Source organism: Balaenoptera borealis (assembly GCF_965194805.1).
Source record: "Balaenoptera borealis genome assembly, chromosome: 4".
In the NCBI taxonomy this organism is placed as follows: domain Eukaryota; kingdom Metazoa; phylum Chordata; class Mammalia; order Artiodactyla; family Balaenopteridae; genus Balaenoptera; species Balaenoptera borealis.
In genome coordinates this window covers 28036075-28053799 of record NC_138861.1, presented here as the reverse complement: position 1 = coordinate 28053799, position 17725 = coordinate 28036075, and the positions used below count along the sequence as shown (strand labels likewise).

General features: G+C 40.9%; 1 protein-coding gene across 1 annotated transcript in view; it reads left to right on the top strand.

The window, feature by feature from the left end:
• LOC309628512 (uncharacterized protein) overlaps positions 1–17725 on the top strand; it is a gene marked incomplete at its 5' end in the record, with an annotated part of 66583 nt that overhangs the window by 39401 nt on the left and 9457 nt on the right. The window contains 3 exons of the mRNA XM_082391605.1: positions 13961–14081; positions 15717–15837; positions 16554–17587. Of these exons, the coding sequence (XP_082247731.1) occupies positions 13961–14081; positions 15717–15837; positions 16554–16734 (423 nt within the window). The 3' untranslated portion in view covers positions 16735–17587. The remainder of the gene's footprint in view (positions 1–13960; positions 14082–15716; positions 15838–16553; positions 17588–17725) is intronic.

The window sequence follows — 17725 nt, the reverse complement described above, 5'->3', positions numbered from 1 at the left end:
TTTGATATTACAAGGTGCCGGAGGTCTCTGGTACACCAATGTCCTGAACTCGGCTCTCCCACCTCAGAGGCACAGGCTTGACCCACGGCCGGAGCACCAAGACCCTGTCAGCCACAAGGCTGGGGGTGAGGGCAAGAGGTAGCTTTGGTACATCTCAAAGACCACCAATGAGATTCCCTGACCATTTTCTCTCCAGAAGTGAAGAAAACAAAATTCAGTCTTTGGCTAGTCAGCCACTTTGGTAGCCAGCCTCCAATTATCCCCTAATTATCTCCCAGGCTTCATGTACCTGTGTGGCTCCTTGCACTTGAAAAGGGCTGACTGTTTAACCAATAAGAAATTGCAGAAATGACAAAGTGCAGCTTCCAAAGTTATAAAAGACATTGCAGCTTCTGCTTTGGTTTCTGCTAGATCACTCATCCTGGGGTAAGCCAGCTGCCATGTCATGAGGACACTCAAGCAGCCCTAAGGAGAGATCCATGTGGCAAGGAGCTGAGGCCTCTTACCTACAGCCGCATGAGTGAGTTATCTCAGAAGTCAAAAGATTTAATTTTATTTATTTTTGGTTGCGTTGGGTCTTCGTTGCTGCACAGGGTTTCTCTAGTTGTGTCAAGCAGGGGTTACTCATTGTTGTGGTGCACGGGCTTCTCCTTGCAGTGGTTTCTCTTGTTGTGGAGTATGGGCTCTAGGTGCATGGGCTTCAGTAGTTGTGTCATGCAGGCTCAATAGTTGTTGCTTGCAGGCTCTAGAGCACAGGCTCAGTAGTTGTGGCACACGGGCTTAGTTGCTCTGCGGCATGTGAGATCGTCAGCTGGTAAGTGTTTTATTGAACCCCTGTCCAGGGATTGAACCCCTGTCCCCTGCATTGGCAGGCAAATTCTTACCCACTGTGCCACCAGGGAAGTCCAGTGTGCTCTTTTTTAAACCTAGTCTGTTTTCATTGTTTTCTATCTTAACGATTCTGTATTAAATAAAAAAAATAATACTCCTTTCTACCCCTCCTCTTTGAGGATTATATATGAAGAAGTATGTCTTATTTATTAATCTCAAATTTTCACCTTACTTTTAAGAAGTAATCACAATGTCAAGTGTTTAATACCTTTCACTTCCACCTTGAAAAGCATGGATATTAACGTGCTAATATAATTACCTCCCCTAGTCTATCTTTTTTACTTTTTGTTATGTATAAAAAACAGCTAAAAACATACATGGTTTGTAAGGAAATGACAAGTTTCAGAAAATTCAGAATCTGAATACACTCTATACATAGCTTCTAGATAAAGACACAGAAAATTACCAGATACTCAGAGGCCCCCTGGTCCCATTCTAGTGACTCCTCTTAAGGTTTAATATTGTTCTGGTATCTAACAAAAAGATCACTTTACCTGTATCTTGTATTTTATATAAATGTTATGGCACAGTAAAATCACTTTTGGATTGGGCTTTTTTATTTTATGTTGTTTGTGAATATGCCTATATGGTTGCCTGTTGTTGTGATCATGCATTGCCACTGTTGCATAGGATTCCATAGTGTAAATATTTAACTATTAATTAATTTATTCCAATATGTATTACAATATGAGTGATTTTCAGTTTGTGTCTATTGAGAATAGCACTGGTATATAAATTCTAGAACTTGAGCTTTGTTGGTGTGTGTGTAAATTATTGTTCAGTATACATGTAGTAGTAAAATTTTTGAGTCATAGCTTTCATGTGTTTATCTTTTTAGATATTTCTAAACATATTCAAAACATTTGTATGATTTTTCATCCTCAGCAGCAGTGAATGAGATTCAAGGATTATACACATTCTTGTCAAACTTGATAATACCTGTCATTTTCATTTGAACTTTCTGGTTGGTGAGTGATAATTCCAGGTATCACTTTTTTGCATTTGATTGACTACTAAGAAGCCAAGCATCTTTTGATATGTTTACTCAACATTCTGTACTCTCTTTTTTGAAATATCTTTTGGTATATTTTCCCCATTTTTGCTATTACATTATCTTCTTATTGAAGACTTCTTTTTTTTTAACATCTGAAGACTTCTTATTTAGGAGTTTTTAATATATGCTTGATATGAGTTCTTCTCTCTGTCTCTCCTTCTCTTTCTTTAGATGAGTGTCAGTTTTTAATGTTAATAACATCTAATTTGTCATTTTCCTCTTTATTTATTTAGTCTTATTTCTTTTTATTTATGTAGTCTTCTTATCTGTAGAAGAACACATTATTTATTCTAAACCACAAATATGTTTTCATTTCTTCAATAAATCCAATTATTAAGCTTTAAATTTAAGTTACCTTTGTAACCTAAATATGTTGTATCATAGTGAGTATTAATTTTTCTATGACAGCTGAAAGGTTACATTTATTCAGAAAATGTTGTATTCAGCTTTCTTTTCATTTGCTCCTACTTCTCATTGATTCACAGAGGTAAACATCACTTCATCCATGGATCTGACTTTTCTCTGATTTCTCGTGGTCATTCTCACTAATTCGTCTTGCCTCCTGAAATCTTTAGCAATCCCATTATTCCACAGAAGCAAAAACCTTCCTTGGGACTTTTTCCTCAGAAGATTGATTATTCCCACATTTTAAATGGGAGATTGCAATAAGTTAGGAGAAAATGCCACAAGGGCCTCCTTTTTTTTTCACATCTTGTATCAGCCTCTGCTTGCACTCTCTGTTCAAAGATTTTTGTACAACACATTGATGGAAGATGCCAGTTGTTTCTCTCCTTGGGACAAAAGACAGATTAATTACCTGACAAATAAAATAAAGACAGTGTCTTGCTCTGTTCAAATGTTGGACAGGATTGCGTGCAACCTAATTTAAAAGTTTCAGGTGACTGAACCTTAAGAGTCCTAAGCTTTAATCCATACTTGCACCATGCACAGCACCCAACAGGACTGCTTTACATAACCCCATGAGACCTTTGTGTGCCAGTGGAACAGATAAAAATATAAAACTGTTGCTGTCGTTTTGTGTCATAAAAATGATTTTTTGTCTCATTTATGTTTTTCTAAAATCCAAAAACGTGTCAGGCTAAAATATTGGAATTTCAAATAAGGTAAAATCTAAGACCCTTCAAATTTCTTTCCAGTTTTGTTGATGATGGGATGCCGTCAGAGATATGACTTCATTAAACACAATAGGTAAGATTCCTTCATGGGCCTGATTGGGGAATACGAAAATAATCCCCAGAAAAATCTGGACATTTTCTAGTTCTCTAGTATTGGTTAAGATGGTAGAAAGGGCCCTTCATTGTCCTATATGTGAATGCAGATCAATTGTGAGAGGTGGGGATAAAACAAGCAGCCTAAATATCCTTTACGTTTGTTGTACTACTAGTAGAAAGAGGAAGGGCCAACATGTCACCATGATTGATATAGCAAATAAGCTGCTTGAAACTACACAGAAATGTACCTGCTTGTATTTTCTGTGCAGTTATCCTCTCTTTTGGTGTGCCCTGATACCTCCCTCAACTTACGTACCAATTCCAGTAGCATTAAGCAGAAATCCAAAGAAATCTATTCTTTGGAATTATGAGGAAGGGAAGAGTCGAAAATTTTATAGCATGCTCTATACAAGTATACACGTCACCATCCTTATCTATGTCATGCCATGCATGAAGGGTCAGTAGGTTCAGGGGATTCTGGAAGCACCAAGGTCTGTGGGGTTAATCGCAGCTGCATTCATGGGCAGTAAAAGAGCAGGGCCTTATCTTAGTCACTTTCTCAATGCTAGTAGCTACAAAAAGAAGAGGACAGCAGACATCTTAGGGAGAAGAGCCAACATTAAATGAAATGTCCTAATTACTCTAGGCAACCTCTCATGATAGCCTCCCATAGCTCCTCAAATCCCTACATACTTGCACAAGGGATAGTGTAATATTACTGGAGCGTGTGACTGCAGATTAACATTATTTTTGTTGAAAAAAATAAAAATAGGTTCAAGTGATAGGGTTTGAAAAGGGTTCACAGTGTGAGGGAAACTATTGTAACAATGTGGACAGAACCCTTTGGATGGATTCATCATGTGTTTGTTTATGTTTTTGTTTTTTTTATGCTGCTTCAGAATCTGTAGTAGAGATTGGTGTGTCCCATGATGCATTCCCGCTTCTTGTAAGTTTTAGATGGAATAACCCATTAGGAAGAAGTGCACATAAGGAAGATTAGTGAGTCAAACTCCTCTGCCCTCTGTCAGCAGTGGGTGCAAAGGGATTTAGACCAAGTGCTTTCATCCTTTGGCGTGCAAAGTTTTCACTATATGAATGATGTTTTGTTTGTTTGCAGGTCAGGAGCCTTGGTCTCAATATCCCTGTTTAAAAGGTGTTATCACGTGTCTGCCAGAAAGAATTGCTGATGATACTGGAAAACATTGAGAGTTATCCTTAACAATAAAGGGTTTTGTAGCAGCACGGATGGACCTAGAGATTGTTATACTGAGTGAAGCAAGTCAGACACAGAAAGACAGATATCATATGATATTGCTTATATGACGAATCTAAAAAAGAAAAAAAAGGTACAAATGAACTTATTTACACAACAGAAATAGAGTCATGGATATAGAAAACAAACGTATGGTTACCAGGGGATAAGTGGGGAAGGGATAAATTGGGAGACTGGGACTGACATATACACACTACTATATATAAAATAGGTAAGTATTGATAAGGACCTGCTTTATAGCACAGGGAACTCTACTCAATGGTCTGTACTGACGTTTATGGGAAAAGAATCTTAAAAAAGAAACAAGGGTTTTGGGGTTATATAATAAATATAAATGTGCAAACCTTTAACATGAACGGAAAAATCAGTTAACTCTGTGGTCCCTGTTATGGTGTAAACATTTTGTACCTCTAATTTAAAAATTTTGGAACCCAGCTCCCATGTTGATGGTATTAGGAGGTGGGGCTTTTGGGAGGTGATTAGGTCATGAGGCCAGAGACCTCAAACATGGAATTAGTGACCTAATAAATGTAGCACACAGAAGATCTTATGCCCATTACATGATTTCATTGCCGAGCGAGAAGACCCACATTATGAACCAGAAATTGGTCCCTCACCAGACACTAAGTCAGCTGGCAACTTGTTCTTTTTTTAAAAAAATTTTAAAAATTAATTAATTAATTAATTAATTTTTTGGCTGCGTTGGGTCTTTGTTGTGGTGCGCGGGCTTCTCATTGGGTGGCTTCTCTTGTTGCGGAGCACAGGCTCTAGGCGTGCGGGTTTCAGTAGTTGTGGCACACGGGCTCAGTAGTTGTGTCCTGTGGGCTCTAGAGCACAGGCCCAGTATTTGTGTTGCACGGGCTTAGTTGTTCCATGGCACGTGGGATCTTCCCGGACCAGGACTCAAACCCGTGTCCCCTTTATTGGTAGGCAGATTCGTAACCCCTGCACCACCAGGGAAGCCCCTGGTAACTTGTTCTTGAACTTTTCAGCCTCAGCAATTATGAGAAAACAAAAATATTCTGTTGTTTATAAAATACCAAGTCTCTTGTATTTTGCTTTAGCAGTCAAAGAGCTGGCTGAGGAGAAATATCTGTGAGCTTGAAGACATATCAAGAGAAACCTTTAAATCTCAAAAGAAAAGAGAAAATGGGCAGGAAAGGAATCAACAGAACAGAGTAATCAATAATTGTGGAACAATGAAAAATGCTGTGACCTATACGTAACGGGTATAGCAGGAGGAGAATAAAGATAACGAAGAAAAGAAAATATTTTTTAAAAATGACCGAGAATCTTCCCAAATGAATGTCTGACACTAAATCCACAACATCCAAACTTAGAGGAACATATGAATAGTAAAGAAAACTGACCAATATCTCTCAGGAACATCAATGCAAAAATCCTCAACAAAATATTAACAAATCAAATCCAACAATATTTTGAGAGAATTTTATATCATGAATGAGAGGGAATAATCCCAGGTATGCAAGGTTGGTTCAACATTCTAAAATCAAATAATTATATCCATCATATCAACACCCTAAAGACAATCATTAGCATATCAATACATTCAGAAGACCTTCAAAAAAATCTAACACCCATTCTTCATAAAAACTCTCAGTTAAAGAAATAGACTGGCACTTTCTCAAGTTGATAACAAAGATCTACAGGAAACTTATATCTTACATCATGATTAATGGTCAAAAACATGAAGCTTTTCCACTAAGTTCAGGTAAAAACAAGGATGTCCCCTTTCATGACTCCTTTTCCATATTTTACTCCAAGTCCTTGCTAATGCAATAAGGCACAAAAATAAATAAAACAAATACAGATTGGGTAGAAAAAAATGAAAGCAGCCTAAATAAAATATGGACCAATATACTTTATGGACACCTCACCAAAGAAAGTAGACACTATGCATATAAGTATACAGAAGAATAATCCAGATTACATGCTGCCATGAAAAAGCAATTTAAAAATACAATTACATACCACTATGTAACACTTAGAATGGCTAAAATGTGAACAATGACAAGAACAAATTCTGTAGGGGATGTGGAACAATAGAAAATGTCATTTGTTATTGGTGGAAATGAAAAATAATACAGCTACTTTGGTAGTCTGAGTGACACTTGCTATAATATTGAACATTCCCTTAGTGTACAATCCGGCAAGTGTTCTCATGGATATTTACTGAAAGTAGTTTAAAACATACTTCCAGTCGAAAACCTGCATATGGATATTTATAGCACCTAATTCAATATTGCCAAAATGTGAATGAAACTAAGGTGTCCTCCAATAGGTGAATGAAATGATATAGTATTAATATATTCTGGGAATGGAATAATATTGGGCACTAAAAAAGTAAGCTATCAAGCCATAAAAATATATGGGAATTCTTTTTTTTCTTTTGACATATAGGTGATTTTCTTTATTTTGTAATTTAAATTTTATTGGAGTATAGTTGATTTACAATGTTGTGTTCATTTCAGCTGCACAGCAAGTGATTCAGTTACACATATGCATATATTCATTCTTTTTCAGATTCTTTTCTGATAAGGGTACTCCCAGAATATTGAGTAGAGTTCCCTGTACTATACAGTAGGTCCTTGTTGCTTATCTATGTTATATATAGTAGTATTCGTATGTTTACCCCAAGTTCCTGATTTATCCCTACCCCCCACCTTTCGCCTTTGGTAACCATAAGTTTGTTTTCCAAGTCTGTGAGTCTGCCTCTGTTTCGTAAGTTAGTTCATTTGTATCAATTTTTAGGTTCCACCTAGAAGTGATATCATACAATATTTGTCTTACTCTGTCTGACTTACTTCACTTAGTACAATCATCTCTAGGTCCATCCATGTTACTGCAATTGGCATTATTTTCTTCTATTTTATGGCTGAGTCATATTCCATTATATATATGTACCACATATTCTTTACCTATATTCATATGTTGATGGACATTTTGGTTGCTTCCATGTCTTCGCTATTGTAAAGAGTGTTGCAGTGAACATTGGGGAAGATGTGTCTTTTCAATTTATGCTTTCCTCCAGATATGCACACAGGAGTGAACTTGCTGGATCATCTGGTAGCTCTATTTTATTTCATTTCATTTCAATTTCATTTTTTTGGAGTATAGTTGAGTTACAATGTTGTGTTACTATCTGCTGCACAGCAGAGTGAAGGAGTTTTACATATATCCAATCTTTTTTGGATTCCTTTCCCATACAGGTCATTACAGAGTATTGAGTAAAGTTCCCTGGGCTATACAGTAGGCCCTTATTTGTTATCTCTTTTATATATAGTGGTGTGTATATGTCAATCCCAATTTCCAATTTATCCCTCCCGCCTCCCCTTGCTCTGGTAACCTCCATTCTGTGTTCCATAGTGGCTGTTACCGATTGGCATTGCCACCAATAGCGTAGTGTTGGTGGCACAGTGGTTAAGAATCTGCCTGCCAGTGCAGGGGACACAGGTTCGAGCCCTGGCCCGGGAAGATCCCACATGCCACAGAGCAACTAAGCCCGTGAGCCACAACTACTGAGTCTGCGCTCTAGAGCCCACGAGCCACAACTACTGAGCTCACGTGCCACAACTACTGAAACCTGTGTGCCTAGAGCCTGTGCTCCACAAAAAGAGAAGCCACCACAAAGAAAAGGCTGCGTACCCCAACGATGAGTAGCCCCCGCTTGCTGCAACTAGAGAAAAGCCGCGCGCAGCAAGGAAGACCCAACGCAGATTAAAAAAAATAATAATAAGTAGTAGGTTTCTGTTTTTCCCACACCATCTGAAGCATTTCGTGTTTGCAGACATTGTGATGATGGCTATTCTGAGTGGTTCCAGGTGATACTTCTTTGTACATCTGATTTGCATTTGTCTAACAGAAAGCAATGGTGAGCATCTTCATATGTGCTTTCTTTTTTTCTTTTTTGAACAGTGTGAGTAAAATTTACCCCTTGAAAATGGTTATTGAAAGTTTGCATTGTTTTGAAGTCTATTTCGATTACCTACCCTAAGACGTTTTTTGAGGGCTGTTGTCATTTACAGCTCCCCAGGCATTGTGAATATGAAGTGCCTATAAGGTCCAGTTTTTAGAGTTGTTGTTATGGGAAACAGAAGGCGGCAGGATTTCTACTGTCCCTATCTGGTTACTGACAAAACCTTAGACGTAGGGAAAGTCCTGTTCCTGGGTTTTAAATTGCCTGGGTTTTAATTGAGTGGAATGTGCCTGACCAAACATGTAAGGGCTTCTGTCCCATTCCTTCTTCCCCCTTGCCCTTCATCCCCCGAACAAACACAAACCCCTGCAAAATCACCTGTTGAGGGTGCTGTCTTGCAGAGTGGGATGACCCTAATGAAGGAGTCTGGAGGTCGGAACACAAACACCAGGATACGTTGAGACCAGGTGATTTTCCAAGTGTCATCCAGCCCAGAGAGTCCACCATCCTTTGGGTGTCAGAGGGTTGGTTTAGTAGTATGAGGGCACACTTAGATCTGGAGATTGTGATCCCATGCAGAGGGGACCAGGTACTACAGGTTCAAGGGGGGTGAATTAGCTAGCGTATCCTCCCGAGGTCCTCAGGCCCACAACCGTCCAGCCTTGGGACCAAATTGGGTCTGTGTCCAGGGATGTGACACTAGCACGTTCACCGCGACTAAATGAATTTAGTGGTCATTTTTCTCTTCTGTAATTTAATTTCAAATTTATAATGGAGTATAGTTGATTTACCATGCTGTGTTCATTTTTGATGTACACCAACATGACTCATTTATACAGAGATGACTATATATTCATTTTAGAATTATTTTCCCATTGAGGTTACTAAAGGGTGTTGAGAAGAGTTCCAAGTGCTCTACAGCAGGTCCATGTTGATTACAAGTTTTCTCCCTGTAAATATGTATATACTAACTCCAACCTCATGATTTATGCCGCCAACACACCTTTCCAGTTTGGTAACCATAAGTTTGTGTTCTAAGTCTGGGACTCTGTTTCTGTGTTGTAGGATAGTAGCTTTGTATCAATTTTTAGATTCCACTGTTAAGTAATATCTTATGATATTTATCATTGTCTGATTTATGACACTTAGTATGAATGTATCTAGGTCCTTCCAAGTGGCTGCAAATGGCCTTATTTCATTCATTACATGGCTGAGTAATATTCCATTGTACATATGCACCATAATTTCCTTATCCATTCTTCCTCCCAAGGACTTTTATGTAGCTTCCAAGTAGAGGCTCTTGTAAACAGGGCTGCATAAAGGTTGGAGTGCCTGGGTCCCGTTAATTTATGTTTTTTCCAAGATACAGGCCCAGGAGTGGAAGTGCCATATGCTCTGAAGCTCTGTTTTTTAGATTTTTAAGGAATCACCATCCACTTCTCCAGAGTGGCTGTTAGCAATTTACATTCCCACCATCAGCTTGTCAGCGTTCCCTTTTCTGCATGCCCTGTCCTGCATTTCAGGTTTTACACTTTGCGAGGTTGGCCATTCTGACTGGTGCGAAGTGATAGCTCTTTGTAGTATTGATTTGCATTGCCCGCCTGTTTTGTTGGCCAAAAAGGGAGTAAGGGTTTTTCCTGAATACATTAAGGAATAACGCATACGGTTTGTTTGGCCAACTGCATCATTGGCGATGTTCAGCAGCTTTGCATGTGCTTTAATGGCGAGTGCAAACTACCTCTTGAAATCCCTTTCCTGCAATTCTGCCTTGCTTACAAGTCGTTTTCGAACACTTGGCTGAAGAAATGACTCCATTAGAGGTGTCAATTACAACCCTGCATGTCTGTGAATTGCAGTGCCCCTGAGCACCAGTTTTCAACTTGTTGTTTAGGGAAGCAGCCACAAAGGGGCAGGATTTCTACAGACCTATTCCGGTTACTGGGGCACCTGAAGGATAGGGAAATTCTTCTTCCAGATTAGGAAACTAGAGTGGCATATGCCTGTCAAAACATCTAGGGCTTGTGTCTCATTCCATCCCCCCATTCCCCTTCGTCACCCGGAAAATTCCAAGCTGTGCAAAACCGGCTGTTGAGTGTGCTGCCTTCTCAAAGTGGGGAGACTCTAAGGAAAGGAGCTGGAGGGTGGAACCCGAATACCAGGAGACGTGGAGATGAGGTGACTTTTCCAAACTCTTCCCGATCAGAAGGTGTACAATCCTCCGGATGTGCCATGCATGTTTTAGTTGTAGGAAGGGTCCCCTGCACCTGGAGATATGGGACCCATGGAATGAGGATCAGGCAGTATTACTCTAAAAGGGCTAAACTTGCTGTTCCATTCTCTCCAAGCTTCTCAGATCCACGAGTGTAGAGCGTTAGGTCCCATCCAGCTGTGTGTCTAGATGTGGTCAGTCCAGGTTGCATCACAGCCCCTGAACAAATTTTGTAAGAATATCTCTCTATCTCAATGTCTTTTTTTTGTTTTTGTTATTTAACTTTATAATGGGATATAGCTGATTTTCAATACTGTGTTTCTTGCTGCTCTACATCTATCCACTTGACTCACATAAAGAGAGATATCAATAAATTCTTTTACAGATTCTTACCAGTCTTATATATTCTTTTCCACTGACAAAAGTGTGCTGAGTCCAGTTCTTTCAGCTATACAGTACGTCTTGTCGATTACTTATTTTGTTTATGGAACATTATCTGTGTGAACTGCAACAACCTCCTGGTTTATGCATCACCCGACCCCACCTTTCTCCCTTAGCAGCTATAAGTGTGTTTTCTAAATGTGTAACTCTGTTCTGTTTTGTAATTCAGTTTATGGGAAGCAATTTTTACATTCCCCCTATAAGTGATATCTTACGATAAGTTTCTTTTTCTGTGTGACTTATTTCACTTAGAATCATCGTACCTAAATCCACTCATTATGCTGCTACTAGCCTTATGACATTGACTTCATGGCTGAGTGATATTCCATTGTACATAAGTACCACAACTTCTTTATCCATTTTTCACTTTCCTGGGATATTTAAGGTGTACCGAAGTCGAAGTTCTTGTAACCAGAGCAGCCCTAAAGTTTGGGGTGCCCGTGTCTTGTTGATTTTTAGTTTTCCCAATTTATACGCCCATGAATGGAAGTGCCCTATGCTCTCTAGCTGTGTTTTTTAGATGTTTTACGACACACCATACACTTCTCCAGAGTGGCTGTTGGCAATTTACCTGCTGCCTATGAGGGTAAAAAGGCTCCCATTTCTCCATGGCCTGTCCTGAATTTCTGGTTTTTACAGTTTTATCAGCATGGCCACTTTGACCGATGAGAAGTGAGAATTCTTTGTAGTGCTGATTTGCATTTCCCACTTGCTTGGTTGGTCAAAAAGTGCGTATGCATTTTTTTCCTGAATATACTCAGGAAAAAACGCATACGCCCCTTTTGGCCAACAGCATCATTGTCGAAGTTTTGCCGCTTTTCATGTGCTTTAAAGGTGATTCGAATCTACCTCCTGAAATCTGTTTCCTGCAATTCTGCCTTGCTTTCAAATCCTCTTCGTTGCCTTCCCTCAATATATTTTTGGACAATACGTCTCAATAATAACTCTGCAGGTTTGTGAATTTCAGTGCCCCTGAGCTCCATTTTTCAACTCGCTTTTTTGGGAGCTGGCCGCAAAACCGCAGGACTGCTTCAGGCTCTATTCTGGTTCCAGGGCGCAGGCTGAGCCTGTGCTTAATTCTTCTTCCTGATGGGAAATTAGAGTGACATGTGCCTGTCCCAACACCTAGAGCTGGTCTCTCATTGGTTCGCCCTCTACCCTTTCAGCCTGGGGACAAATCGCAAACTGTACAAAACCGGAGGTTAGAGGTGCTGATTCTCCAGGTGGGGAGATTGTCAGTACAGCGGCTGGAATGGAGAGCCCGTGCACCACGAGATGGAAAACGAGGTGCGTGTTAGAAACCTTTCCCGATCACACGGTGTACCATCCTCTGGGTTTCCTATGCATGTTTTCACTGCAGGAAGAGTCCCTTAAAACTGGAGATTTGGGACCCATGGAATGGGTGTCACGCAGTATTACTTTAAAGGGTCTGCATTTGCTCACCCAGGCTCACCACTCCTCTCATCCCCAAGGGTATCCGTCCTTATGTCTCATCCATCTGTGGGGCTAGATGTGGTCAATCCAGGTTGCATCACAGCCCAGGAACGAATTTTTTAAGAATGTCCCTCTCTTTCAGTCTCATTGTTTTTTTTTTTTTTTTGTAATTTCTTTTTATAATGGGGTTTAGCTTGTTTTCATTGCTGTGTTTTCACCGCTTTACACCCACATGTTTCACTTACAGAGAGATATAAATACATAGGTTTTAAGATTCTTACTAGTCAGATATATTCTTCTGCGGTGAATAGGGGGTGTTGAGTCCAGTTCATGAAGCAACAGGTAGGTCTTGTCTATTACAGAGTTGGTTCATGGAGTGGTATCTGTGCTAATTTCAAACCCGTGTTTTATGCATCTCCCCACCTCACCTTTCCCCTTAAGCAGCCATAATGTGTTTGCTAAATGTGTGACTCTGTTCTGTTTTGCAATTCAGTTCATGTCTAGCGATTTTTACATTCCCTCTGTAAGTGACGTCTTATGATATGTTTCTTTTTCTGTGTGACTTACTTCACTTAGAATCATCGTACCTGAATCCACTCATTATGCTGCTACTAGCCTTATGACATTGATTTTATGGCTGAGTGATATTCCATTGTACATAAGTACCACAGCTTCTTTATCCATTTTTCTCGTTCCTGGGATATGTAAGGTGTACCGAAGTTGAGGTTCTTGTAAAACGAGCAGCCCTAAACTCTGAGGTGCCTGTGTTTTGTTGACTTTTAGTTTTCCCAATTTATTCGCCCATGAGTGAAAGTGCCCTATGCTCTCCAGCTGTGTTTTTTAGGTGTTTTAGGACACAGCATAAACTTCTCCGGAGTGGCTGTTGGCAATTTACATCCCGCCCATCAGCGTAACCAGGCTCCCTTTTCTCTATGGCCTGTCCTGCATTTCTGGTTTTTACAGTTTTATCAGCATAGCCCTTTTGACCGATGGGAAGTGAGACTTCTTTGGAGTGCTGATTTGCATTTCCCGCTTGCTTGGTTGGCCAAAAAGGGCGTATGCGTTTTTTCCTGAATATACTCAGGAAACAAATCATTCGCCCTTTTTGGCCAACAGCATCATTGTCAAAGTTTTGCCGCTTTTCATGTGCTTTAAAGGCGATTCGAATCTACCTCCTGAAATCTGTTTCCTGCAATGCTGCCTTGCTTTCAAATCCTCTTCGTTGCCTTCCCTCAATATAGTTTTGGACGATACGTGTCCATAATAACTCTGCAGGTTTGTGAATTGCAGTGCCCCTGAGCTCCATTTTTCAACTCGCTTTTTTGGGAGCTGGCCGCAAAACCGCAGGACTGCTTCAGGCTCTATTCTGGTTCCAGGGCGCAGGCTGAGCCTGTGCTTAATTCTTCTTCCTGATGGGAAATTAGAGTGACATGTGCCTGTCCCAACACCTAGAGCTGGTCTCTCATTGGTTCGCCCTCTTCCCTTTCAGCCTGCGGACAAATCGCAAACTGTACAAAACCGGAGGTTAGAGGTGCTGATTCTACAGGTGGGGAGATTGTCAGTACAGCGGCTGGAATGGCGAGCCCGTGCACCAGGAGATGGAAAACGAGGTGCGTTTTAGAAACCTTTCCCGATCACACGGTGTACCATCCTGTGGGTTTCCCATGCATGTTTTCACTGCAGGAAGAGTCCCTTAAAACTGGAGATTTGGGACCCATGGAATGGGTGTTGTGCAGTATTATTTTAAAGGGTCTGCATTTGCTCACCCAGGCTCACCACGTCTCTCATCCCCAAGGGTATCCGTCCTTATGTCTCATCCATCTGTGGGACTAGATGTGGTCAATCCAGGTTGCATCACAGCCCAGGAACGAATTTTTTAAGAATGTCCCTCTCTTTCAGTCTCTTTGTTTTTTTTTTTTTTTGTAATTTCTTTTTATAATGGGGTTTAGCTGGTTTTCACTGCTGTGTTTACGCCGATTTACACCCACATGTTTCACTTACAGAGAGATATAAATACATAGGTTTTAAGATTCTTACTAGTCAGATATATTCTTCTGCGGTGAATAGGGGGTGTTGAGTCCAGTTCATGAAGCAACAGGTAGGTCTTGTCTATTACAGAGTTGGTTCATGGAGTGGTATCTGTGCTAATTTCAAACCCGTGTTTTATGCATCTCCCCACCTCACCTTTCCCCTTAAGCAGCCATAATGTGTTTGCTAAATGTGTGACTCTGTTCTGTTTTGCAATTCAGTTCATGTCTAGCGATTTTTACATTCCCTCTGTAAGTGACGTCTTATGATATGTTTCTTTTTCTGTGTGACTTACTTCACTTAGAATCATCGTACCTGAATCCACTCATTATGCTGCTACTAGCCTTATGACATTGATTTTATGGCTGAGTGATATTCCATTGTACATAAGTACCACAGCTTCTTTATCCATTTTTCTCGTTCCTGGGATATGTAAGGTGTACCGAAGTTGAGGTTCTTGTAAAACGAGCAGCCCTAAACTCTGAGGTGCCTGTGTTTTGTTGACTTTTAGTTTTCCCAATTTATTCGCCCATGAGTGAAAGTGCCCTATGCTCTCCAGCTGTGTTTTTTAGGTGTTTTAGGACACAGCATAAACTTCTCCGGAGTGGCTGTTGGCAATTTACATCCCGCCCATCAGCGTAACCAGGCTCCCTTTTCTCCATGGCCTGTCCTGCATTTCTGGTTTTTACAGTTTTATCAGCATGGCCCTTTTGACCGATGGGAAGTGAGACTTCTTTGGAGTGCTGATTTGCATTTCCCGCTTGCTTGGTTGGCCAAAAAGGGCGTATGCGTTTTTTCCTGAATATACTCAGGAAACAAATCATTCGCCCTTTTTGGCCAACAGCATCATTGTCAAAGTTTTGCCGCTTTTCATGTGCTTTAAAGGCGATTCGAATCTACCTCCTGAAATCTGTTTCCTGCAATTTTGCCTTGCTTTCAAATCCTCTTCGTTGCCTTCCCTCAATATAGTTTTGGACGATACGTGTCCATAATAACTCTGCAGGTTTGTGAATTGCAGTGCCCCTGAGCTCCATTTTTCAACTCGCTTTTTTGGGAGCTGGCCGCAAAACCGCAGGACTGCTTCAGGCTCTATTCTGGTTCCAGGGCGCAGGCTGAGCCTGTGCTTAATTCTTCTTCCTGATGGGAAATTAGAGTGACATGTGCCTGTCCCAACACCTAGAGCTGGTCTCTCATTGGTTCGCCCTCTTCCCTTTCAGCCTGCGGACAAATCACAAACTGTACAATACCGGAGGTTAGAGGTGCTGATTCTACAGGTGGGGAGATTGTCAGTACAGCGGCTGGAATGGCGAGCCCGTGCACCACGAGATGGAAAACGAGGTGCGTTTTAGAAACCTTTCCCGATCACACGGTGTACCATCCTGTGGGTTTCCCATGCATGTTTTCACTGCAGGAAGAGTCCCTTAAAACTGGAGATTTGGGACCCATGGAATTGGTGTCGTGCAGTATTACTTTAAAGGGTCTGCATTTGCTCACCCAGGCTCACCACGTCTCTCATCCCCAAGGGTATCCGTCCTTATGTCTCATCCATCTGTGGGACTAGATGTGGTCAAACCATTTTGCATCACAGCCCCAGAACGAATTTTTTAAGAATGTCTCTCTCTTTCAGTGTCTTTTTTTTTTTTTGTAATTTCTTTTTATAATGGGGTTTAGCTGGTTTTCACTGCTGTGTTTACGCCGCTTTACACCCACATGTTTCACTTACAGAGAGATATAAATACATAGGTTTTAAGATTCTTACTAGTCAGATATATTCTTCTGCGGTGAATAGGGGGTGTTGAGTCCAGTTCATGAAGCAACAGGTAGGTCTTGTCTATTACAGAGTTGGTTCATGGAGTGGTATCTGTGCTAATTTCAAACCCGTGTTTTATGCATCTCCCCACCTCACCTTTCCCCTTAAGCAGCCATAATGTGTTTGCTAAATGTGTGACTCTGTTCTGTTTTGCAATTCAGTTCATGTCTAGCGATTTTTACATTCCCTCTGTAAGTGACGTCTTATGATATGTTTCTTTTTCTGTGTGACTTACTTCACTTAGAATCATCGTACCTGAATCCACTCATTATGCTGCTACTAGCCTTATGACATTGATTTTATGGCTGAGTGATATTCCATTGTACATAAGTACCACAGCTTCTTTATCCATTTTTCTCGTTCCTGGGATATGTAAGGTGTACCGAAGTCGAGGTTCTTGTAAAACGAGCAGCCCTAAACTCTGAGGTGCCTGTGTCTTGTTGACTTTTAGTTTTCCCAATTTATTCGCCCATGAGTGAAAGAGCCCTATGCTCTGCAGCTGTGTTTTTTAGATGTTTTAGGACACAGCATACACTTCTCCGGAGTGGCTGTTGGCAATTTACATCCCGCCCATCAGCGTAACCAGGCTCCCTTTTCTCCATGGCCTGTCCTGCATTTCTGGTTTTTACAGTTTTATCAGCATAGCCCTTTTGACCGATGGGAAGTGAGACTTCTTTGGAGTGCTGATTTGCATTTCCCGCTTGCTTGGTTGGCCAAAAAGGGCGTATGCGTTTTTTCCTGAATATACTCAGGAAACAAATCATTCGCCCTTTTTGGCCAACAGCATCATTGTCAAAGTTTTGCCGCTTTTCATGTGCTTTAAAGGCGATTCGAATCTACCTCCTGAAATCTGTTTCCTGCAATTCTGCCTTGCTTTCAAATCCTCTTCGTTGCCTTCCCTCAATATAGTTTTGGACGATACGTCTCAATAATAACTCTGCAGGTTTGTGAATTGCAGTGCCCCTGAGCTCCATTTTTCAACTCGCTTTTTTGGGAGCTGGCCGCAAAACCGCAGGACTGCTTCAGGCTCTATTCTGGTTCCAGGGCGCAGGCTGAGCCTGTGCTTAATTCTTCTTCCTGATGGGAAATTAGAGTGACATGTGCCTGTCCCAACACCTAGAGCTGGTCTCTCATTGGTTCGCCCTCTTCCCTTTCAGCCTGCGGACAAATCACAAACTGTACAATACCGGAGGTTAGAGGTGCTGATTCTACAGGTGGGGAGATTGTCAGTACAGCGGCTGGAATGGCGAGCCCGTGCACCAGGAGATGGAAAACGAGGTGCGTTTTAGAAACCTTTCCCGATCACACGGTGTACCATCCTGTGGGTTTCCCATGCATGTTTTCACTGCAGGAAGAGTCCCTTAAAACTGGAGATTTGGGACCCATGGAATTGGTGTCGTGCAGTATTACTTTAAA